This window comes from Ipomoea nil, unplaced genomic scaffold (genome assembly GCF_001879475.1).
Source record: "Ipomoea nil cultivar Tokyo-kokei standard unplaced genomic scaffold, Asagao_1.1 scaffold1043, whole genome shotgun sequence".
NCBI classification, from domain to species: Eukaryota; Viridiplantae; Streptophyta; class Magnoliopsida; order Solanales; family Convolvulaceae; genus Ipomoea; species Ipomoea nil.
Genome location: NW_017617471.1, coordinates 6,548,387 through 6,574,037, shown reverse-complemented (window position 1 = coordinate 6,574,037; position 25,651 = coordinate 6,548,387). Strand labels below are relative to the sequence as shown.

Here is a 25,651-nt window from a genome sequence, read left to right as displayed (position 1 = left end):
CAAAGAATGGCTTACATTCAGTGATACGCTAAGGGTCGACCAGCGCGTAACGCTTAAGCACTGATTATTCAATGCTTAGGCAATTTTGCAACACTGCATATTATTAATATAAACGTTGGTAAACAAATTATGAATATAATTGTAAGGTGAAAACTCTAAGAAGTTACTAATTATCCACTAAATTGGGGACCAAATGGTTAATAGGATGAAGGTAAATAAGTAGCAAGGAATGGAATTTAAAGCAAAATTGAACTCATCATCACCAGATAACTACATAAAGTCAACCGCTTTGGTGTGCAAGTAGCAACTAAAACAAAATAAATCGTCCCAACAATTTCAAAGGGAGAGACGTCACACCTTAGAATTGAAGATTGAGAGGATTGGAGTAGTAGACTTTACAAGGCCAGGGAAAGGTGTTCAGTTCAGAACAGTAAAAACTGTGGAAAACAATGGTCCAAGTAAGAGATCACTTAAACTGAGGCTAAGATCCAGAACGTTACGTGAGAAGAAATGGCGACCAGAAACCAGGTGATGAAAGCCAAGACAGCCGAGAGCTCGAATTTCACGCATGGAAGGTGGGCTGGATCGTTGCAGAACTTCAAATCTTTGGCGTATAGAACCGCTATCCCTGCTGAGGAGCACGCAGCAGCAAGTGATAACGTAGATGTCACCTGTTATGCAGTGAAGGGTAAAAACGAGGCCAAGAGATCATTTTTCATGTGTGCCTGTTTAGTCATGTGAGTAAAAAATATGTTCTCTAACAAAAGGAAACATACCCAATCCCCGACGACAAACAGGCTCACCAAGACTGGACTACAGATGTCCCGTTTTATCTTCAAAGCGTAGGCATCAAGGCATGCAAGCCCAAAGCTCCACAGTACTTGAAGTCCCATTGATGCAATCAAATAGCTGAAACAAAAATTAGATATTTTAATTAGGTTTCTTGATCTGATCTTTACTTCACACAGTTTGCCCTTGTGGTAAACAAAATCCAAGCAGAAAATTTTCAAGTTTCTTGCTGGTAACTGGAAATGTTCTATTTCCTCCCACAAGCTGGCAAAGAGGTGCTAATGAAATCCACTCTCACACCCATCCCACCCACTCTATATCTTCCTTTACACTCCAATTAAACTCTAAATACTTCTCTAATTCCAAAATTTTGGTAGACTTCTCATACAAGTAGCCTATTATTGTATGTGCAATCAAACTTCTCTTATTTCAAAGTTTTCTAGACTTCCTATGACTAAGGGAAAGAACTAAGAACCCATTGGGTGTGGGTGTGGGTATGGGATAATGGAATTAGATTCTTGTAGCCAAGCAAATTTTCAGGTTTCTTGCTAGTAACTGGAAGTGTCCTCTTTCCTCCGACAAGATGGTAAAGAGGGACGTGCTCATCAAGTCCACTCTCACAGCCACCTCACCTACTTTACATCTTCCTTTAATCTTTATGCTCCAATCAAACTCTGATACTCTTCTAATTTCAAATTTTTGGTAGACTTCTCATAAGTCATAACTGAGAAGAAACCTATTTCTAGATGTACAATGAAACTTCTCTTATTTCAAAGTTTTCTAGACTGCCCATAAGTCCATAACTAAGGGAAAGAGCCAGTCGGGTGTGCCAGGTGTGGGGTGGGATTATAGAATTGTAGACTCTTTTAGCCAAGTAAAGCTAAAGGATTCGAACAAACACTAACCTGCTTCCCTCAAAGAAGAAATAATCCTTCTCCCTGACCATTCATCAGCTAATGATTTCCCTGAATCCCTTAAGAAAGATTATTATCCTTCTAGGGCCTGGAAAATTCTAATCAATTGTTTCAATCTTATCAAGGACCAGACTAAAAATGGATGGTAGTCAATGGTTCTCAACAGATGTTAGAAGGAACAGATGATTGGTGAGATTAATTCTTATCTTTCAAAGATCATGTATCAATTTATCATGGACTTAAAAAGGAAAGGGAACTACTCTGCTAAATCTGGATATTGCCTTCTCTTCACAGAATTGGGCCTGCCTCATAATGTAGGCATTCTAGTATTCTACTACTGATATGATACAAATCAAGCAGGAAAGGGAAGTAATCAAATAATCATTCTAGTGGCAGAATTCAAGGAAGCATAGAATAAGGGATTGACTGATTATGTAAATCCTTGCTTATTTTATGGAGCAGATAATTATGGATTGACTAATCATGTAATCAGTAATTGATGCTCATACCTTATTTTGCATATAGTAATAGACTAAAATAGGGACTATCTCTTAGAAGAGAGGGCATCCAATCATCTATACTAAGTTCTATTATAGTTGTAGCAGCTGGACAAGAGCCTGAAACTTTTGTTGGAGGGTCTTAGTGACAGCCCTGTGCCTCTTTCCCATTCAATAAAACCACTTTATCTTTCTCTTCTTTTTCCCTGTTCTTTACTCTAACATGATAATAGTGCCAAGACATAAGGGCGTTTGGGGCATCGAGATTCCAAATATATTAAAAATATTCTTTTGATCAAAATGACCTCAGTAGTATTCTCCCTCTTAATGACAGCATAACGGTCAGATTTCATATACCAAATGCCATGTTCTATTTGTTCAAGAATCAGTATGCGTTGGAAATGAGAATTGACTTGCTTTTGATCCTTTGATTTACGGGAAAGCCTACAGCCGCTACCCGAAAGTGCACTGGGTAAAGTCTGCCTTGTGATCCTAGTCGGCAAAGGACCACAAGGAGGTAAGCCAGCTTAGGTTGCCCATAGCTGACCAGCTCAAACCAAAAAGGCTAATAGACAACTCCCATGGGGAATCGAACTTGGAACCCTGCGGTTACCAAGCCAACTATCCGACCAACTTGGTTGGGGGTTGCCCCCCCAAATTGACACTCTTATAATGCATTCAGTCTCAGCATGTTTTGGCTGCTTACCTGCAAGCTTGGGTTTGCTTTAATGATGGAACATGTCAACCCTTTGGAGATTTGATCAAGCCATGCACTCTACAACATACAAGTCCTAACCATTTCACTCATGTTATTCCCATGAAAATGCTACATGTCTCAAATAATTTGTTCCAAATGATATTGCTTCATCTAACTATAAAAACCATATGAAGGGACAAAATCTGATGGAGCCACATCATTTGAGACAAATTATTTGGGCCACATAGCATTATCCTTGTTACCATGATTCTTCATCCCAAATAATGCTACAACCTACAAATAATATGGGGCATGCCCTAAATAATTTGCAGCATGTAGCATTATCCTTGGCCTATTTGGGGCATGTAGCATTTTTTGGGACAAAACAAAATGAAGCCTGTTCGTTACCAGGACAAAGGTCTGCCAGAAAATAAACCCACTCCAATGATAAATAGGCCAATCCAAATGCAAATCTCTTGATGCATATCCAAATCCAGAACTTCAATTCTCTCATTGCTGGTGCCACAGCTTAACATCTTAGGTCAAGATAAGGAGAATCAATGCACTGAGTTACCCACTCTATCCCCATAAATGGTGTCCTTTCAGTATACCAAGTTCTTCTGCTTGAAGGAAATACAGTCCATGGGCAGCACTTGTGACCATCCTTGATGGACAACCCATTCTTGGGAGAACAGTGTCTGTATTTGTCACCACATCTCTCCCTTGGCTAACATGTAATTTTCTACACACTTGACTGAGTCAAACCCTTTGGACTACAACCACACATCCAGACACTAAAGAGTTGGAAGAAACTTTTTGCAGGTTAACTAAGACTGGAAGAAAAACTGCAGGTAGAGGTCATATTCCTGTCAACTTATCAAAGAAGAACTCATTCTTAGCAAGGAGGGATATCATTTAATCTTGTTGGAACTGCTCTGTAATCTTCTGCATTATGAATTAGGATTGCACACATGGTATCTAGGTATTGACACCATGACTTAAGTATCCATACTTGAACTAATCTTTCTACCTATCAAACTCTATTGTTTCCCTTTGAAATAAAGAGAGAGAGGTTCTACTAAGCATCTCAATGTTCTAATTTTAGAAAAAATAATAATAATAATAACCAGAAAGAAGAAATTTAAACATTGGAAATAAGAACCGCATACCAGAAAGCAGTGAAGTTAGAAAACCCATAAGCAGAAGCCATAACCCCAATAGAGCCAGCTGCGAACAAGCATTGCCCAATCCTCAATAGCAGCCCACTCACACTTCCGGGACTTCCTACAAACACCTTCATCCCTTTCTTCCAAGAAAACAGTAAAGTGAGTCCCTTTCCCGAAAGCCGCAGGGCCCTTCCCCACCGAAAATCAAAGGGCCCCTTTAAGAACCCTAGAGGATGATAACCAGCACCATTGTTGCACGTCAAAGATCTAAACCCCACCCCCACCCCCCAATGAATGAAATTTGGATCTACAGGGAGTTGGTTGTGCTGCGCTTGTTTTTCATTTGTGATTCGGAGAAGCAAATATGAGAGATCCAATCATTCAAACAGTGCATCCAACAACTAATAATAGCCACTCTAAGATGGCCTTTTTATGTTGGAATTAGAATATGGTGGCAATTATAGTTTTGTCTGATTGCGTAGCAGTATGTGATGAATACGACCGCATTTGTCTTGGGAACAATGGGTGGTGGAACAAAAGTTAAACATTTTCTTACAACACAGTTATAAAAGCATCTAATCCTACCTCGTGATTTCACCACTTTAATAACTTTAAATTTCATATTTGGGAAAACCCACCCAACTACCTTGCTCTTGTTTAGAATTGAGTTAATTTCATAAATACTGTTCCGATTATATTGATTTTTCAAAAGAGAAATTCTATTTGCACCACCCTAATTACTATTTACACCACTTTTTTAATAGGTGTGATAACTTTTAAGTGGTGTAATTAGAAAATTGCTATTTGCACCACCTTCATTAATTTTAGTCAAAACATTATTTTTTTTAACAAATATTTATTATAAATGACACCTTTTCCCCTTAGATATATGCTTTTAACACTTTTTCCCTCTTAATTATTCATGTATCCACATTTGCCTCCTAGTTATATTAAAAGTGGCATGTTTTCTCCCTTTTATGTTTGATAGACATTTTTACCCTTAAAACTAAATATTTCATTTATTTTTTCTTCTCCAACAAATTATTGTTTATATATACGGATGGTCACGGTTTAATTCTAACAATTTTTTATTTTATTTTATTGTCAGTTCAAAATGTATTTATTTATTATAAATTTTATTTCTTATTTTTTAAAAAAATAAATTTAATAATTATTTTATTATATTTTATTTTTTTGGTTCTGAATCGTAAGCAAAGCCAAAGGAAGTTTGTTTTAATTTGCAATCACACGTGTTATATATTACTCTTCCGAACTTCATTCCCGTTAAAAAAGGGGGAAAAAGTATTGATTTCTTAGACTTTCGCAGTTATATTGAAGTTGACAATCCATTAAGTTCCAATAGCATTTTGGAGTGTGATTTTATATCTAAGATTATATTTGATTTCTCTCTTTTTGAGGAATGCACACCTTCATTAGAGGACATATATACTAGTAATCTACATTTACTTTGATTTAACAGCAATTGGTTTTTATAGAGAAAATTTCAATTTTGGTCCACTGACTATTGGGGTTGTGTTAATTGCAACACTTGACTTTCAAAAATGTTTATTTAGTACCTTGACTATGCTATTTCTATCAATTTTGGTCACGCCGGCCAAATTGCCGGCCAAATCTCACAGGAAAAATTTAATAGGTCAATTTATGAGGGTATTTTAGTAATTTTACTCCTCTTTTTTCTTCTCCGATGAGCTTCTCCATTTCCGGCGACGTTTTTCTCCATTTCCGGCGATGTTCTTCAACAACTCGACGGTTTCCACGATCTTCAAAACAGTCTTGCCAATGAAGGAGTAAGTTCAGGCCTCACTGGCGGTGACTCTGGAGAGGTTGAGCTTCGCCGTCGGGAAGGTGCTATGGTGAAGCCTAAGGGCATAAGAGAAACACTGGAGGGATCATCGCCGCTCATGGCAAGCTGGAGGGGTCATCGTCGTCCATGGTGGCGTGGCAGCCGGATTCATCGTCGTACACAACCAGGTTGTCGGATTCATCGTCGTCATCGCCGGAATCACCAAGCATCACTTTCCCAATTAGAGTTAACATAAAATGACTATTTTGCCCATTTCATTTAAGATTAATTGTTGATTTAAAATTTTCTGGTCACATTTGGCCGGTAATTTGGACAGAGTGACCAAAATTGATAAAAATTGCATAGTCAAAGTACTAAATTAACACTTTTGAAAGTCAAGTGTTGCAATTAACACAACCCTAATAGTCAGTGGACCAAAATTGAAATTTTCTCGGTTTTTATATGATTATTATATATAATATGATTAAGCCAACTATCATGTAATATGATGACATTTCAATTACCATTTCAAATAAATGGTCATAGGTTCGAACCTTGGGAGTGGAGCTTAGATTCTTAGGGTTAAAAATGTTTAAGAAAATATAGAACAAATATAACTAATTGTGAAGGCACAACACAACTTTATTTTCTTATACTTACGATTCAGAACCGAAAAAATGAAATAAAATAAAATAAAATAAAATAATTATTGAATTTATATTATTTTAAAAAATAAGAAATAGAATTTATAATAAATAAATAAATAAATTTTGAATTGGCAATAAAATAAAAAATTATTCGAAGCGAACCATAATCATCTGTACATATAAACAATAATTTGTTGGAGAAGACAAAATAAATGAAATATTTAGTTTAAAGGGTAAAAATGTTCACCTAACATAAAATGGAGAAAACCTGCCACTTTTAATATAATTGAGGGAGCAAATGTGGATAAACAAATAACTGAGAGGAAAAAATGCTATAATCATATAACTCAGAGTGAAAAAGTCTACAATTTTTCTTTAACCGGAAACTTTTAATTCGATTGCTATAGAGTCCGGTTCAGTTAGAATCGAACCGTGGTCATCCCTACGTATACGCAATAATTTGTTAGAGAAGAAAAATAAATAAAATGTTTACTTTAAGGGTAGAAATGTCAATTTAATATATCGGGGGAGGGGGGAGAATCGTCACTTTTAGAATAATTGAGAGGGCTAATATGCTAACATGAATAATTCAGGGGTAAAAAGTACTATAAGTATATAATTTAGGGGGAAAAGTACAATTTTCTCTTAATTAAATTTTGAATTAAAAAAATTATTAATTACACCTCATAAATGAGGTTTGACTAAGGTGGTGCAAATAGCAAAATGAACCCCCATTTGACTATTTACACCACCTATGTAATTATTGAAAGTTTTCACATTTTTACAATTTCAAGATACTTTATTCCTACTTTTGACCAAAAGGTGGTGCAAATAGCAACACCCTTTCAAAATTAGTCTTTGACTTTTAATTTGAACATTTTACGCCTATTGACTTTCAATTTCTTTCTAATTGAGGTTCTTTCGTCAAATTACAGTAAATCGGACTTTAAATAAAAAAGTAAAGTAGTCATTTCATCAGTCTAATGTATAATTCTTCGTATTTCTCCCTTGTATGCACGACTTCAGACATCAGATTCACTTAATTGCTTAATCCATAAATTCACTCGAAGAACAAAATTCAATTAGGGATTGCAATTAAGTGAATCTGATGTCCAAAGTCGCATATACAAATAATAAATACGAAAAATTATACATTAAACAAATGAAATGAGTACTGTACCATTTCATTTAAAGTCTCCTTTACCGTAATCTGACAAAAGGACCTCAATTAGAAAGAAATTAAAATTCAAGGGACGTAAAATGTCCAAATTAAAAGTCGATGATTAATTTTGAAAAATCAATATAATCGGAGGATCATTGCTGGAATTAACTCTTTAGAATTCTATAAATTATTACAAAAATTATGTTTCGCTCACTTGATCTCCCATTTTAAAGATATATCTAATTTTGTGGACTTCGCCATACTATATCATCGACCTCATGAGCTCGCTCCATACCCACAAAGTGGTAAATCGAGCTAATATGATTTTTATATTCAATACCAAAGTATACATTTTTGCATACAAAAAGTCCAACCTAAACTTAAATCGACATGATAGGAATCGAGCACTCACCATATCGTGGGAAGTAAGCTACACAATTTACATCATGTTTGGTTCGCGGAATGAATTTTGAAGGAATATGAATGTTATTCCATAAGAAATGAAATAAATAATGAATAGAATACAAATTCTATTACATTCTTTGGTTCACAGAATATGTTTTATGAGTTGTATTACCGTGTTTGATTGGTTTAAGGATTAAAATCGGAATAAGTATTCAAAAGGCATAAATATCATTCACAAGTAATGTTTTATATATGCGTGAGAGAGAGAGAGAGAGAGAGAGAGAGAGAGAGAGAGAGAGAGAGAGAGAGAGAGAATAACAATACCAACTGTAAGTGTACAAATGATACACATTCATACCCTAATTATGTTAGTTATATTATTTGACAAAAGTTAGAATGTAATTATTATTTTCTTAGTCTTGGTTGGACCGTATATTTATTCTCAGCAGCCTTTTGGAACAGAGTCAACGTTGGTTAGAATTCACAATATAATTATTCTCAACAGCCTTCTGGAACATAGTCAGCGTTGGTCAGAATTCACAGCTCATTTGTCTAACGAATTTAATTGGCTAAATTATATGATAAAACTTAGGTTATAATATAATCTTATTATAATATTTTTGACCGTACCCCTATATGGATCTCTTTCAGGAATGTTGTCTCAGGTTTGCTTTCAGTATTCATCTGAATCAGTGTCAACGCATTTCAACATTATTATCTAACAGAATTCAGTTCGGTTGAACTGATTTTCAGCTTGAATTTCAAATGGATGGTGTTCATTAATTGTAGATTTCTGGTCAGCTGAGTTATGAAAAGATTGTTACACTTAGGTTTTGGGTTTCTTATTGAAGAATTCATATGCATTAATTCGAATGCTTATCTCTCTATATTTTAAACAAATTATTTCAGGTTATTATCATGTATTAAGTGGCTTGTATCTTCGTGGTTGTCGTCCTGAAGCTGGTTCAACGTAGTTGAAGCATGATGGTGTATCTCGGCATGCACGCTCCCGTCCAACTGTAGATGTTTTGAATATTAAATTGGTTTATGTGGCTGAGGCCTTTTATATTCAAACCCTTTGTAATTTTGGTGAACATCTAGTGGATTGGGTTGACGTGAGTTGCCCCACGGATGTAGGAGTTTAGCTCTGAACTGCGTAAACAATTGTCGTGTCCCTAGTTATGCTTTCTTACCTTTTATTTTGTTGTCTTTTTTATATTCGAAAATTAAACTTAATTAATGGTAAGTTAATTGCTAATTAAAATCAAGTAGAACTTTAGGATTAACTTGCATTAGAGACTGACGGATCAATTTCACCTAGTAGTAGTAGTAGGCACATTAGGTGAGAGAGTCCGTATCCGATGCTCACAAGGAGCCTATCACATTATATGTAATTCACACTGTTGTCACGACTCGATCATGTGTCCTTATTCATAATTTACCACCTAAGAACCAACTGAGCTACCTAATATACTTGTATTAGTTTTAGGGGACTATTTTTTCCTTTTTTAATTTTTTAAACTAATTATAATTTTTTTTTAATTTTATAAATTAAAACTGTGCATTTATTCTATTTCAAAACCAAGAGTCTACAAGCATACGCCATAGCCCCAAAAGTGGACTATGGCTCAAATCAAGTCCTTGGCCATTTTGGCCATAACAAAACAAAACAACCATTTAAATATATACAAGAGGTGGCCCAAAAGTGACCCCCCCCCCCCCAAACAAAGCGAGTTTAGGGCGAACAGCTGCTTTTTCGGAGATGACTTCTGTCAATAGGCAAGTAGCGCTTTTCATATGAGTAGTAGGGCGAGAGAAGATAGGGATTTCTCCCCTCTCTCTAAAATAGCCCCCCCCAATCAAAGTGTAGAGCTCCCAACCATCTAAGTCTACTATATCAAAATCAAAAGGCCAAAATGGCTCACAAAAGAGATCAAAAGGTAAATTCAAGCCTTGAAAGCCCAAACCTCACCAACTCATCCACACATCTCGTTTGTAATAGGCTCCCCGTCCCACACAAGTGATGGGAACGATGCTTAAGCTCATGGAGATCCAACTATCCTATCCTATCCCTACTACCCTCAAGTCAAAGACCCATCCCCACCGGCACGGCATACCGTGTTTTAGTCCGGGGGAATTTCACGAGTCCCGGCTTAAGCGGTAGCACTCACCTCCTTCCACCCTCGTGCCCAAGACCAACCTCCCTCGGCATAGCGCACTATGTTTTACCCGGGGAGGCTTTTGAGGTCCCGACAGGAGCAATGGATCCCTCCCCCACCACCCTTAGGCCAAAGGCCAACTCCCACGGCACGGCGTACCGTGTTTTAGGCCCGGGGAGCCTTTGCGGCCCCGACCTAAGCAATGGGTATCCACCATCTCACCCCTTCCTTCTCTTTTCTTATCAAAATTCCTTTTCTTTTGCTTTTTCAAAATCCACTTCTTTTCTTGCCTTTTCCTCATTTTCCCCTTATTTCACCCTCCTCCAAATTTCCTTACATTTCTCTCATTTTCTTTTAAACCTATGGATCCCCTCAAGCTAAAAGCACTCCCAACTCCGAGTGTATGCCATACTTGGAGCCTATCAAGACCCCCCATTCATAGCACAAGCCAGAATGGGCTTCCAAGGCTAAAACCACCTAAGAATCTCTTCTAAAGTCATTTTTTGCCCTGAGATACAAGATATGCACACAAAAAGGGGGTCGGGAGCTCTTATAGCAAAGTACACAAGGGGGTCTTCTTCTTCAAGCTTCCACCTACCTGCAAAAAAGTTAATGGCTTCATCTCTACATTAATGTAGATCCACCAAACAACATCTGCACAGTGTTCAACTGCCAGTTCCCACCACAAGCTGATGCCCTCAGAAGCTGCCCAGCTAGCAACCCATCATCGGGCCAAAGGGAGGATGAATCTCAGCTAGCTAGCCTCATAGATTCATACTCCCTAACCTTCCAGTATGGGGAACTGACCTCAACAACTCTCAGTTGCATCATAAGCCATTCATGCTTCTCCTGCATGGCCGATTATAGGCCCACATAACTGCCAGTGCAGCAGCAGTTTGCTCTTAGAACTAAGGCAGAATGAGCCTCAGCTATAACTTCATCAGCCCATTCCCCTTAGCTTATCATATGTCCAACCACCATCCTCTGCCTTGGATGGTGGAGGACCATTTGCTCATCAGACTTTCAGGTAGAGAAGGCCTCAGCTTTTCAGCTTCACTGGCCCTTTCCCCTCTCTTGTTATCTCTGGGCCAACCTGATTTGGATTGGTCCATCTTTAGGTTGAGAGATATCTGTTACACCCCTCAAGATTACCATCCCTCATTGGGGTTACAACAAAGATCTCTCCCTTATTTATTTTGGCTTACAACTAATTATAATTTAAAAAAATAAAAATAGGGTAAAACTCTTTGTAATCTCTATTATCGAATATTTATTTCTAAAAAAGTGCAAGAAAAAGAGTTCGGATTCTCAAATTTTACTTCCTCGTATGATGGACATTGATAAGTTACTATCTTTATATGAGTCATATTATAAGTATTTACAACAAAATTTTGTGTGTAAAAATAAAAGTTAAGAATAGAAAATAGGAATACATGTAGTATTTTCTAAAAGAGAAAACAATAAATGAGGTGCTTTGGGCCCACGTGTCCATTTCCAACGACACTTTCCAAATCAGCCAGCACGATGGTCCCACTCAGACTTCGAGTTTGACCTGCAAGCTTCTCAGCCCTCCGATTCCGATTCCGATTCCGATCCCAACCAGCGGTTCCATATAAAGTACAGTAGTCCACGAAGCACCATAAAACTCAACAAATTCGTAACGAAACTGCACCTCTCTCGCTCTGTTTTATAAGACTCCTCACTCCTCACTTCACGAGTTCAGTTTTCAGCTTCCGTGCTGCATTTTTATTTTGTGTGATCACACTTCATCTCTTTTCCGGCTGTGCGTAGCAATGGCGGGCGCAGTTAAGTGCTTTGTGTTGAATACCGGAGCAAAGATTCCGTCGGTGGGCTTAGGGACGTGGCAGGCTGAGCCCGGTGTCGTCGGTCAAGCCGTTGAGGCCGCTATCAAGGTATCTCTCTTCTTCTCCTTCTCCATAACTGCGATTTCATCCATCGTTCTATGCATGTTTGTATTACGAATCATATTGTTTTTTTTTTTTTTTTTTTTTTTTTTGTTTAGTTATGTTCTTCCCATTAGAATTTGAATGTTTTTTTAAATACAATATTTTTTGTTTAGTTCCCGGTTCTAGTGAGTTTTAATTTTAAAAAATCAAATTAATCATGACGGATTTTGTTCAGGTTTGACAAAAACACCTGTGTAGTTCACTAGTTTGAGCGTATGGAATTCACTGGATTCTATTAAAAAAAAACAGCCGCTTAATGAGATATTGACATATTGTTTTTGAGGTAATTTAAATGGCGGTGGTTAGTGATCCTGCTAGAGCTTTTCGTGTTGGAAATCGTTTCATATCATTTTCTAAAAATGAACAAATTTCTGAAGTATCATTTTGTTAGTTTGCCGTAAATACAAGTGTCAGCTTTCCTACAGAAATGATCAAGCAATCATTTCAATTTTTTTTTTTTTTTTTCTGAAAATGAACAATTTTCTAAAGTATCATTGTCTTTATTTGCAATAAAAAGATCATAGAAATATTGCTGTCCTTTAGAAATGTTCAAGCTAGAACTTTCGGTGTTAGATATCATTTCATTTCCTAAAAATAAACAGTTTCCTACAGGCTACAGCATCATTGTTAGTTCATGTTTAAAGATTATACAAATGTTGTTGTCTTATGATCTGTAATAGAAGTCTTTTACAACCTGTGGAAGTGGCTTTATTTTATTCTGGTAAAGCTGAAAAAATGTGCATCTAGCCATATTCAAGAAAGGGTACTTGTAGAGACACCATGAGTAAACATATATTTACTTATGCTGATGCTAAAAAGAAAAACATTGTCATGCTTTTCCAATTTCCCTATGCTTTAGGGAAGTGAGAAATGATCTTCCCCAGAACTTTTTTGAGCAATTGGAGCTTTAATAATTTGATGGTATTGCCGACCAATCACATCCCCTTCGTTTGCAGGTTGGATATCGTCACATTGATTGTGCCCGACGTTATGGAAATGAGAAAGAGGTATTTTTGTGTTCACTATTGTCCTTAACATCACTTGTGAATAATTTGATATTTAATACTCTTTGGGGTATTTGCTTGTACTGATTAGTTGTGAAACTTTAAAAATATTAAACTTTCATCTTTTATCACTGATATTTATTAAAGGCCTATAGAAGTTTATCATCTTGCCATTAGCTTTGAATGACTCGACTAGTGTTTGTTGTTCTAGCCAAAAGGGTTATTTAATCATTCTAATTGGAATTTGTGGTCATGTGAAGTGTTATTCCTAACATATGAGCTCTAAAAATAACTTAATATCCTGAACTTTATTTGTACTTTTAATATGTCAAACTGGGGAATACATTTGAACAATTAAAGATCTCATTAGTTTCAGAAGGATGTTGATTTTATTTTGTGGATCTCTTATGCCATCTTCGGTTTTGAATTAGTTGGGCATTGAATATGAGCTAAATATTTTTTTTTTTTCATATGTTTCTGGAACTTATTTTGTTTAATTATATCTAGATTGGTGAAGTTCTGAAGAAGCTGTTTGCAGATGGCGTGGTTAAGAGGGAGGATTTGTTCATTACCTCCAAACTCTGGTATTATATTGGAGCATACAATTAGAAAGCTTTATTTTTTGGCATTGCTTGCTTGTAGCCCATTCAAGAACTATAATATCTAAGATATCCCTTCTTCCCAGTCACTGTGGGAAGCTGTGGAGCACACACTGACATATCTTAATATTCTTAGAACTTAATTGTCCAAAGTATTATATTAGATGAAGTAATGAAGAAAGCATCAAGATCACCTAACATGTTTTCTACATAGGGTAGTACTTACAAAGAGGCTTATGACCATTGTAATTGTGGTGCTTATAATTTCAATAACATTTGGTGTTGCAGTTCTTGATACTGTTGGACTCTGCTTGTTTGGTTGTTCATTTTTCTTTCCCTCATTTATGCATGTACATACCATTACCATACACTCATGATGTGTCTCTATCATAACAATATTAAGATGACTTTGCTTGTTCTTGATGCATTGTTCTCTGGCATCTTAAATGGCCAATGAAGTTACCCAATAAATAGAGGGATTCTGCACTTTAACCACCCCCCCCACCCCCCCCACCCCCCCCCCCCCTTTGTCCTTTCTTCTTTTTTCCCTTTCTAGGAACTTTCAGGAAGTGATGTTTTATATTAAACCCCGATACTAGTTCATCGTATATGTGATTGAAAAAGTAGGATGACAATCTGATATGTTTTGCAGGTGTACGGATCATGCACCAGAAGATGTACCAGTGGCACTAAACCAAACTCTGAAAGACTTGCAACTTGATTACATTGATTTGTACCTTGTATGTACTCCACAGATTTTTTCAGTTTCCTTCACCTTTGTGGCATTCACAAGCTTCAGTTAGTTTAATTTTTCTTGTATTATTTTTATCTTTCTGAAATTGCTATATATTGAAGTTTCAATAGTTGTCATTGGGTTATTTTCTGAAATAGAAACTCAATGATACTCTAGAATATTTAGGCTGCAAAAGAATTTTTATAATAGGATTAGTTATTTGCATGGCAATCTAAATTCCTGCATGAAAATTGCCGCAGGGTAAAAGTCCGAGTATAATGAATATGTTCTGTTTTATTATTTCATGTGCTCACTACAGATCTTGCTTCTTTCTCTCACTCGCTCTCTCTAATTGCTAATTTTATTACTTTTTAAAGATCCATTGGCCTGTCCCGATGAAGAAGGATTCTGTAGGCTTTGCACCTGAAAACCTTATTCCAGCAAATATACCTGCTACATGGAAAGCAATGGAGGCACTATATGATTCTGGTAAGGCCCGAGCTATTGGGGTGAGTAATTTCTCGACAAAGAAGCTGGGGGATCTTTTGGAAGTTGCTCGTGTTCCTCCTGCTGTTAACCAGGTTGAATGCCATCCTTCATGGCAGCAAGCCAAACTACGAGAGTTCTGTAAATCCAAAGGAGTTCACCTCTCTGTGAGTTTACTATTCAAATATTTCTTACACAAAGGTCTTCAGTGGTTTGTTCAAGGGAAAACAGTTTACTTCATCATTTCAGTTGATCATAATGGTGATTAATGTATTGTAATTGTTCCAAACTTTGCTTATTACATTTTTCTTTCAGGCATATTCACCATTGGGTTCTCCGGGCACTACATGGCTCAAGGGTAATGTACTTAATCTGCCTGTTGTGCTTTCGGTTGCTGAGAAATCGGGTAAGACCCCTGCCCAGGTTTGTCTTCGCTGGGGCTTGCAGATGGGAAACAGTGTACTTCCAAAGAGTACAAATGAAGGACGTATCAAACAGAACTTTGACGTCTTTGACTGGTCTATACCTGATGACTTGATGGCCAAGTTCTCTGAAATTGAGCAGGCAAGTGTTTTCTTAATTCTTTGTCTTAATACATTAAGATAATACATTTCCTTTATTTTAATTGATTATTTACTTCTTCAACACACAAAACAAAAGGAAACTTGATTGAAGTATAGTATGTTCTATGCTCTTTGCCCTACTGTTTTAAATGGATGATCTAAAATCTTGCATCCATGCAGAAGTTATTGTAAAGGTATCTTTCATTTTGTTTTTTGTATTGTGGTGCCTGCTCTCCCTCCCCTGAGCACCACCCCCATTGTGCGAAAAGGAGGAATTATTATTTGTTTATAGCATGCAGAAAAGTATTTGGTATTTCCAATGTCAAATTTGCATATGAATCATAAATGAGGCATTAAAAATTTAATAGAATGCATATATATTAGAATATGATGTATGGAGTTTATAAATCTTTGCAGGCAAGGCTGCTTAGAGGCACATCATTTGTGAGTGAGTCTTACGGCTCATACAAAACTATTGAAGAGCTGTGGGATGGTGAAATCTAAGCTTAATAATTACAGCTGATCGGACATTTGCAAATTAGCAGACAGGAAAGTATTGTTGATCGCCTGTCTTACTTGTGATCATCCCATAATAAGTGGTTTTTCTCCTTTCTGTTAATGGCTAGGGCTGTAGAAGTGTAGAGCCTAATGTATCGAGATTCCTCTCAAGATATTATGCTTTTAAAAAATGTCACTTTTGCTTTGGATAAATCGAACCAACATGGTTTTGATACTCAATAGCAAAGTATCCATTTTTGCACACAAACTTAAATTCAAATCGTCGTGGGAATCGAGCAATCACCCTATTGTATGAAGTGAGCTACATCATTTATGTAACTAAAATATTTACAAATATTGTTTGACAACATTAAAAATTTAAAACTAAAGTGATTTTTTTAGTATAGTGCATTTAATAGATAGATCATTCCAGTAATTTAACATAATTTAAGATATATCAAAATAATTAACCTATGTTGACAATACGGTTTTTAACATGACTTTAGTTATTTTAAAGGGGTGAATTGGAGTCAATTATCTTGTGGTCTAATGACATAAAGTAACTATTCTAAATGGGAGGTCATTGGTTTGAGTCTTAGTGGGTGGGGATTTTAAATTTGTGAGTGAAGGATGAATAAAAAGAAAAGTAATGCTACAATCCACTACCCTTTACATGGCAGGTCAAATCAATTTATGAATACCTAGTGAATGTAAGTCACATTAAAAGAAACAAGAATTAATCCCAAGCAAGGAAATGCTACATTTACTCTCAATTTGTATTCTCACACACAAAATGGAATCCATATGAAAAAATAATTTATTAGAATCCGCCACATCAGAAACTTACATCAAAAGAAACAAGAATTAATCCCAGCAAGGAAAATGCTACATTTACTCTCAAAATATTGATGTAGACATTTGTATTGAGATCCATATGAACAAATAACTTATCAGAATCCGCCACATCAGCCTAAAATTTAGGGAGTAAGTTTATGGAGTACATGTTGTATAACTCTTCTAACAATGGTCCTCTGACTATAGTGATTTTTCAAATTTGGCCCTCATCTTTTAATTTGGACGAATTAAATCATTGACTATCAAATCGTTCCACCATTAGCCCTTCCGTGAACCTAGAGTTAGTTAGACGTTAAGAAGAAGGGTAAACCTAGCTCCCACCTAGCTCAAAATTATGGGTCTTTCCTGCTCCCACCTAGCTCAAAATTTCAAGGACAAACCTTACTAGTGCATGTCATGTACAGATGGATTGACGTTGTGGATTCCAGATGCATGGCTCGGACTGTTAGCAAGGTAGTAATTGATCCCCATCTCTTTTGCTCTACTGGTTTCAGGGCCCTCAGAGACTGCATAATTGTCATTTGAAAGATGAAAGACGGGGAAAAATTTTGGTGTCTCGTGATTTTTTAGAGTGTCAATAGCTCGCTTGATCATTTTAGCTTCATCGATCTCATCGTATTAGCAGTTACATTTCTTGATTTCAGAAAAGTCTCAAGAGCCGATATCAGATTACTCATCTCACTGTATTTTTCTTCAAGAATTAACCTCGCATCTACCAGCTTCATTTGAAACCGTTTGATGGAATGAATATCTATTTCTACCCAGCTTCATTGGGTCTCTTATTTTTTAACATCTAATATATGTTTTCTCTCTAATTTCGAGTTAATTCTCAAAATGATCCTCCGACTATGACCTTTTCTCAAATTGGTCCATTGACTTTTAATTTCCCCAAAGTGGTTCTCCGCCTTTTGAATTTTAAGCTAGAATGGTCTTCCAGTAGCTTTAGCGTTAAGTTGATGCTAAAATGAAGGGCAAAATTAGAAATTTAGGTTTTGCACTCCAATTTAAAGCAATTTGGGATTCATTTTAGCAATCTGTGCACATATTTTTTCAAATTAGGTTTTTGCTCTCCTAAATCTGCAATCCAAATGTGAGATAATCAACTAGAAGGCCAGATATCTTTGCCATGGGAAGTTTTATATTCGCAGGTTTGGGAGTAATTCGTAAAAGAAAGAGGGACTTCGCAATTCACAGATCTATGAGTAAAGAGATGTCAATATTGAAATTACTGAATTATCCTTCTATTTAACGCCAAATGGACGAAATAACAAACGGATGACTAAATTGAGCAAAAATACAAAATTCTGAGACTACATTATGCAATCATTAATGTATGGACCATGGTCCACACAATTGTTGTGTGAACCATAAATAAAATGTACATTTTTAATATACTAAGGGTACATTATTTTTGTACGTAAGATACATTTTTTGAAAGTACATTTTTAATATACTAAGGGAACATTATTTTATATAATGTACCTTCAGTACAAAAATAATGTACTTTTAATATATTAAAAATATACCTGATATTTATGGTTTATACAATTTTGTGGATTATGGTCAACATAATAATTTACCTACATTATGTCACCAAAATTATTTAGGACGAAATTAAGAAAAATTATTATAGTTTAGGACTATTTGAGGTATTAGCTCATAATTTTTAAAAAATGAAAATAGGGTAAAATTTTTTGTAATCTCTATTACCGAGTATTTATTTCTAAAGAAGTCCGATTGTCCGAAAAAGAAAACAATAAAGGCGGTGCTTTCCCCACCAAAAAAAAAAATAAATGAGGTGCTTTGGGCCCACGTGTCCATTTCCAACGACACTTTCTAAATCAGCCGGCAGTACGATGGTCCCACTCAGACTTCGAGTTTGGCCTGCAAGCTTCTCCGCCCTCCGATTCCAATCCCAACCAGCGGTTCCATTTAGTACAGTAGTCCACGAAGCACCATAAATTGGGAGTAAGAAGTCCGTGTAGTATTTTCCCTCGCTCTGTCCTCAGTCCTCACTTCACGAGTTCAGTTCTCAGCTTCCGTGCCGCATTTTTATTTTGTGTGTTCACACTTCATCTCTTTTCCGGCTGTGCGTAGCAATGGCGGGCGCAGTTAAGTGCTTTGTGTTGAATACCGGAGCAAAGATTCCGTCGGTGGGCTTAGGGACGTGGCAGGCTGAGCCCGGTGTCGTCGGTCAAGCCGTTGAGGCCGCTATCAAGGTATCTCTCTTGTTCTCCTTCTCCATAACTGCGATTTCATCCATCGTTCTATGCATGTTTGTATTATCAATTTACGAATCATTTTGTTTTTATTAGAATTTGAATGCTTTTTTTAAATACAGTATTTTTTGTTTAGTTTCCGGTTCTAGTGAGTTTTAATTTTAAAAAAATCAAATTAATCAGACGGATTTTGTTCAGGTTTGACAAACACACCTGTGTAGTTCACTAGTTTGTGCGTATGGAATTCACTGGATTCTATTAAAAAACAGCCGCTTAATGAGATTTTGTCGGTGATTTAAAAAATAATAGTTAATTTCGTAATATTTTTCAAGTGGAATCAAATTTTCATAATGTTTTTGAGGTAATTTAAATGGCGGTGGTTAGTGATCCAGCTAGAGCTTTTCGTGTTGGAAATCGTTTCATATCATTTTCTAAAAATGAACAAATTTCTGAAGTATCATTTTGTTAGTTTGCCGTAAATACGGGTGTCAGCCTTCCTACAGGAATGATCAAGCTAGAACTTTCCGTGTTGGAAATCATTTCAATATTTTTCTATGATCTTTTTATTGCAAACAAAGACAATGATACTTTAGAAAATTGTTCATTTGTCTTTGTTTGCAATAAATCATAGAAATATTGCTGTCCTTTAGAAATGTTCAAGCTAGAACTTTCGGTGTTAGATATCATTTCATTTCCTAAAAATAAACAGTTTTCTACAGGCTACAGCATCATTGTTAGTTCATGTTTAAAGAGATTATACAAATGTTGTTGTCTTATGATCTGTAATAGAAGTCTTTTACAACCTGTGAAAATGGCTTTATTTTATTCTGGTAAGCTGAAAAAATGTGCATCTAGCCATATTTCAAGAAAACGTACTTGTAAAGACACCAATGAGTAAACGTATATTTACTTATGCTGATGCTAAAATGAAAAACATTGTCATGCTTTTCCAATTTCCCTATGCTTTAGGGAAGTGAGAAATGGTCTTTCCCAGAACTTTCTTGAGCAATTGGAGCTTTAATAATTTGATGGTATTGCCAACCAATCACATCCCCTTCGTTTGCAGGTTGGATATCGTCACATTGATGGTGCCCGAGCTTATAACAATGAGAAAGAGGTATTTTTGTGTTCACTATTGTCCTTAACATCACTTGTGAATAATTTGATATTTAATACTCTTTGGGGTATTTGCTTGTACTTATTAGTAAACTTTCATCTTCTATCACTGATTTTTGTTAAAGGCCTATAGAAGTTTATCACCTTGCCATTAGCTTTGAATTACTCGACTAGTGTTTGTTGTTCTAGCCAAAAAGGGTTATTTAATCATTCTAATTGGAAGTTGTGGTCATGTGAAGTGTTATTCCTAACATATGAGCTCTAAAAATATGTTAATATCCTGAACTTTATTTGTACTTTTAATATGTCAAACTGGGGAGTACATTTGAAGTTTGAACAATTAAAGATCTCATTAGTACAGAAGGATGTTGATTTTATTTTGTGGTTATCTTATGCCATCTTCGATTTTGAATTAGTTGGGCATTGAATATGAGCTAAATATTTATTTTCATATGTTTCTGGAACTTATTTTGTTTAATTATATCTAGATTGGTGAAGTTCTGAAGAAGCTGTTTGCAGATGGCGTGGTTAAGAGGGAGGATTTGTTCATTACCTCCAAACTCTGGTATTATATTGGAGCATACAATTAGAAAGCTTTTTTTTTTTTTTTTTTTTTTTTTTTTTGGCATTGCTTGCTTGTAGCCCATTCAAGAACTATAATATCTAAGATATCCCTTCTTCCCAGTCACTGTGGGAAGCTGTGGACCACACACTGACAGATCTTAATATTCTTAGAACTTAATTGTCCAAATTATTATATTAGATGAAGTAATGAATAAAGCATCAAGATCACATGCATTAAATAACATGTTTTCTACTTAGGCTAGTACTTACCATAGAGGATTATGACCATTTTAATTGCGGTGCTTATAATTTCCATAACATTTGGTGTTGCAGTTCTGGTGCTGTTGGACTCTGCTTGTTTGGTTTTTCATTTTTCTTACCCTCATTTATGCATGTACATACCATACACTCATGATGTGTCTCTATCATAACAATATTTAAGATGACTTCGCTTGTTCTTGATGCATTGATATCTGGCATATAAAATAGCCAATGAAGATACCGCATAAATAGAGGGATTCTGCACTTTAACACCAACCCCCACCCCCACCCCCCTTTTGTCCTTTCTTTTCCTTTCTTCTTTCATTTTTTTTTTTTTAATTTCTTTTTCAATATTGTAATATTCTTTTTATTAGACTAAGGGGAATTCTTGAGATGTTTATATTAAACCGTGATACTAGTTCATCTTATATGTGATTGACAAAGTAGGATGACAATCTGATATGTTTTGCAGGGGTAGGGATCATGCACCAGAAGATGTACCAGTGGCACTAAACAAAACTCTGCAAGACTTGCAACTTGATTACATTGATTTGTACCTTGTATGTACTCCACAGATATTTTCAATTTCCTTCACCTTTGTGGCATTCACAAGCTTCAGTTAGTTTAATTTTTCTTGTATTATTTTTATCTTTCTGAAATTTATATATATTGAAGTTTCATTAGAAACTCAATGATACTCTAGAATATTTAGGCATGCAAAAGAATTTTTGCATGGCAATCTAAATTCCTGCATGAAAATTGCTGCAGGGTAAAAGTCCGAGCATAATGAATATGTTCTTTTTTATTATTTCATGTGCTCACTACAGATCTTGCTTCTTTCTCTCACTCGCTCTCTCTAATTGCTAATTTTATTACTTTTTAAAGATCCATTGGCCTGTCCCGATGAAGAAGGATTCCGTAGGCTTTGCACCTGAAAACCTTATTCCAGCAAATATACCTGCTACATGGAAAGCAATGGAGGCACTATACGATTCTGGTAAGGCCCGAGCTATTGGGGTGAGTAATTTCTCAACAAAGAAGCTGGGGGATCTTTTGGAAGTTGCTCGTGTTCCTCCTGCTGTTAACCAGGTTGAATGCCACCCTTCATGGCAGCAAGCCAAACTGCGAGAGTTCTGTAAATCCAAAGGAGTTCACCTCTCTGTGAGTTTACTATTCAAATATTTCTTACACAAAGGTCTTCAGTGGTTTGTTCAAGGGAAAACAGTTTACTTCATCATTTCAGTTGATCATAATGGTGATTAATGTATTGTAATTGTTCCAAACTTTGCTTGTTACATTTTTCTTTCAGGCATATTCACCATTGGGTTCTCCGGGCACTACATGGCTCAAGAGTAATGTACTTAATCAGCCTGTTGTGCTTTCTGTTGCTGAGAAATTGGGTAAGACCCCTGCCCAGGTTTGTCTTCGCTGGGGCTTGCAGATGGGAAACAGTGTACTTCCAAAAAGTACAAATGAAGGACGTATCAAACAGAACTTTGAGGTCTTTGACTGGTCTATACCTGATGACTTGATGGCCAAGTTCTCTGAAATTGAGCAGGCAAGTGTTTTCTTAATTCTTTGTCTTAATACATTAAAATAATACATATCCTTGTGCGAATTGGCTTTTCAAAGGAGGAATTATTATTTGTTTATAGCATGCAGAAAAGTATTTGGTATTTTCAATGTCAAATTTCCATATGGATCATATATAAGCCATTAAAAATATAATAGAATGCATATATATTAGAATATGATGAATGCTGTTTATTAACTTTGCAGGCAAGGCTGATTAGAGGCACATCATTTGTGAGTGACACTTACGGCTCATACAAAACTGTTGAAGATCTGTGGGATGGTGAAATCTAAGCTTAATAATTACAGCTGATCGGACATTTGCAAATTATGAAACAGCAAAGTATTGTTGGTCGCCAGTCTTACTAGTTATCATCTTATAATAAGTGGTTTTTCTCCTTTCTGTTAATGGCTAGGGCTGTAGAGCCTAATGTATCGAGATTCCTCTCAAGATATTATGCTTTTAAACAATGTTTCACTTTTGCTTTGGACACTTCATTGTTTGGCATTGCCACTTGCCAATGCATTTTATATCTTCTATTTATTCTTAGAATGAAGAGTAGGAGGGGCCAGGGTTATCAACAAAACATAGTCACAATATAATGTATGTGTATCTAGGCCCTATAGTTAATTTGCAACGATTGCCAGGGTCTTACCATTGTTTTCGTGTAAAAAAACAAAACTTGTGTTCTTTAAGTGCAATTTTCCTTGCCAAAGCAATGCCTGCTGTGTTGCCCAATACTAGCAGCGTGGGACATTGTAATTTGCAAGTGAAGGGCAACTGGATTCAAAAAATTTGGGAATAGCATAAAATTGAATATTTGAAACTAACTTCTATAAATCTTGGTACAAGTAATATGATTTAAAATTTTTGGGAAGAATATATAGGTATTTGTAACCAACTTCCTAATTTTTTGATCATTTTCTTTGAATGGCCAAAAAGCTTTGATGAAATTAACCAATTTCCTAACTATTTTGGTCAGTTTGTTTACTTTGAATGGCCAAAAAGCTTCGGTGAAATTAACATGTGGATAGTAATTTTATGACTGGCAAAAATGCACGATCTTGGTTCAAAATTACTTTTAAATTATATGTTTGTAATTAATTTATTATGTGTATATTAAATATAATATGTCTATGTAAATAAATTGAAGACATAATATGTTAATTACAAATATATTATGTGTCTGTAATTAACATATTATGTGTCTTTAATTTATTTTCAGACACAGTTTATTTATTGAAAGTACGTAATATGTTAATGAAGACATATAATTTTTAAATCAAGGTCAATAATGCGGCAAATTATTATGTGGAAGATGGATTCGAGTCCAAAGATACACAATTTACATACTAAATGTTCACAGTAAAGCTCACAATTTGTGACCTTTATTTTCACAAATTCTCAAACTTGGAAGATGGATTCGAGTCCAAAGATACACAATTTACATACTAAATGTTCACAGTAAAGCTCACAATTTGTGACCTTTATTTTCACAAATTCTCAAACTTAATAACACAATTTATATTCTTTTTTTTTTTTGAATGTTACTGGCCCTATTACATATTGTAGTATCTGTTCATATACTTTCTCAACCTACTGAAACACAAAGAACTGAGGCTCGAACTCGTAACCTTCCAAATGGTAGTCCAACCCGGGTACCATTAGACCACATAGTCTTGGTAACACAATTTATATTCTAAATGTTCATAATTTCAATACTAAAAATACACAATTTAGGACAAGGATCCACCTTAGTGACCCTGATCCATGTTATAACAACTGCAATAATATAATGCATAGTAGATCCTAGTTTATGGTATAACAATTGCGTTACTGCCATTTGGCTCTTCTCCCCACTCCCTGTGTCCTCAAATTTTGTTTTCATCCCCGTCCGACTGGTTTGTACCTTACAACGTTATGAACTTTGAATAGTATTGTTTACGTAGAAAATTTTAATTAGAAATTTGATAAGATTTTTAATTGAAAATAGCTAAGAGGTGTTAAGCAAACTGGGTATATATGTATAAAATGGGAAGTATAATACTCAAAATAACAACGTCAGTAATCTTATTATAATTATGTCATTTTTAACAAAAAATAAGTTAAGCTTTACTGATTCACTAATATCACATTAAGAAGACTTAATTTATTTTAATATAAAAATTATTATAACATCATTTTTATTTTCGATTATAACTATCTACAACAATACTCATATTTACCACGTACTACTTTTATTACAAGTTAAAAATATTTATTTTGATTATATTAAAAATAATTGTTTTTATTTTATATTAATTATTTCATATTTAAAAATTGCACAAAGTATTTATTTATTTTAATTTTCGTGTGAAAATAAATTTATTTTAACTTTGTTGTGAGTATTAGTGTATAGGTATTTGAAAACATGCAAGTTAATTAGTTGAGGTACATCCGTACATCTTGTGGTTTACCTTAAATAAGAATGATAATGACGACCCTTAAGTTTAATGTTCAAAATTATAAAAATAAATCATTGATTTGGTATATGATATGATGAATTAAACAGGTATATAACTATATATAATTGATGCATGTGATGCATGTTTGTGACCCTTTTCGAATATGACAAATCATTTTCTTTGAACTTACTATAATATGTTTACGACAAATGCTTGATTTTGAAAAAACTTCTTACAAAAGTATTATTACAAATATATATTATCAATATGCAATAATACTTTTTTTTTAAACATGTACTATTAAAATAATATGATAAAATTCCTTTCAAAAAAAAAATATGATAAAATTCTTTTACTAAAAGATAATCTAAAACAAATAATACCAACAAACAAAGGTGACCCAAACATTCAATAGAACTCGATATAATGATGTCTCACCCAATCATTATTGCGTGGACCGTGGTCCACACGGCTGTGTGGATTACGGTTCAAAAACACATAAAATAAATTATTTTACTTTTCTTTCAAA

General features: G+C 35.2%; 3 protein-coding genes across 4 annotated transcripts; 2 read left to right on the top strand and 1 right to left on the bottom strand.

The window, feature by feature from the left end:
- Nucleotides 1-232: 232 nt before the first annotated feature.
- LOC109181880 (CASP-like protein 5B2) lies at nt 233-4,581 on the bottom strand. Its single transcript, XM_019331834.1, has 3 exons — nt 4,067-4,581; nt 777-909; nt 233-671 (listed from the first exon to the last, which is right to left on the bottom strand). The coding sequence occupies exons 1-3, from the start codon at nt 4,195-4,197 to the stop codon at nt 471-473; spliced, it is 465 nt and encodes a 154-aa protein (XP_019187379.1). The 5' UTR covers nt 4,198-4,581; the 3' UTR covers nt 233-470.
- Nucleotides 4,582-11,944: 7,363 nt separating this feature from the next.
- LOC109181878 (aldo-keto reductase family 4 member C9-like) lies at nt 11,945-22,720 on the top strand. 2 transcript variants are annotated; one of them, XM_019331832.1, is made up of 7 exons: nt 11,945-12,153; nt 13,164-13,214; nt 13,719-13,795; nt 14,463-14,550; nt 14,921-15,196; nt 15,345-15,625; nt 22,696-22,720. In XM_019331832.1, exons 1-7 carry the CDS (start codon nt 12,034-12,036, stop codon nt 22,703-22,705), a joined length of 903 nt encoding a protein of 300 aa, XP_019187377.1. In that variant the 5' UTR covers nt 11,945-12,033; the 3' UTR covers nt 22,706-22,720. The 2 variants fall into 2 exon arrangements, with proteins under 2 accessions (XP_019187377.1, XP_019187375.1); XM_019331830.1 differs by lacking the exon at nt 22,696-22,720 and adding an exon at nt 16,010-16,299 and having other exon boundaries at nt 15,345-15,593.
- Nucleotides 18,891-23,219, top strand: LOC109181877 (aldo-keto reductase family 4 member C9-like). The gene is made up of 7 exons (XM_019331829.1): nt 18,891-19,164; nt 20,231-20,281; nt 20,769-20,845; nt 21,578-21,665; nt 21,991-22,266; nt 22,415-22,663; nt 22,885-23,219. Exons 1-7 carry the CDS (start codon nt 19,045-19,047, stop codon nt 22,969-22,971), a joined length of 948 nt encoding a protein of 315 aa, XP_019187374.1. The 5' UTR covers nt 18,891-19,044; the 3' UTR covers nt 22,972-23,219.
- Nucleotides 23,220-25,651: the final 2,432 nt, after the last annotated feature.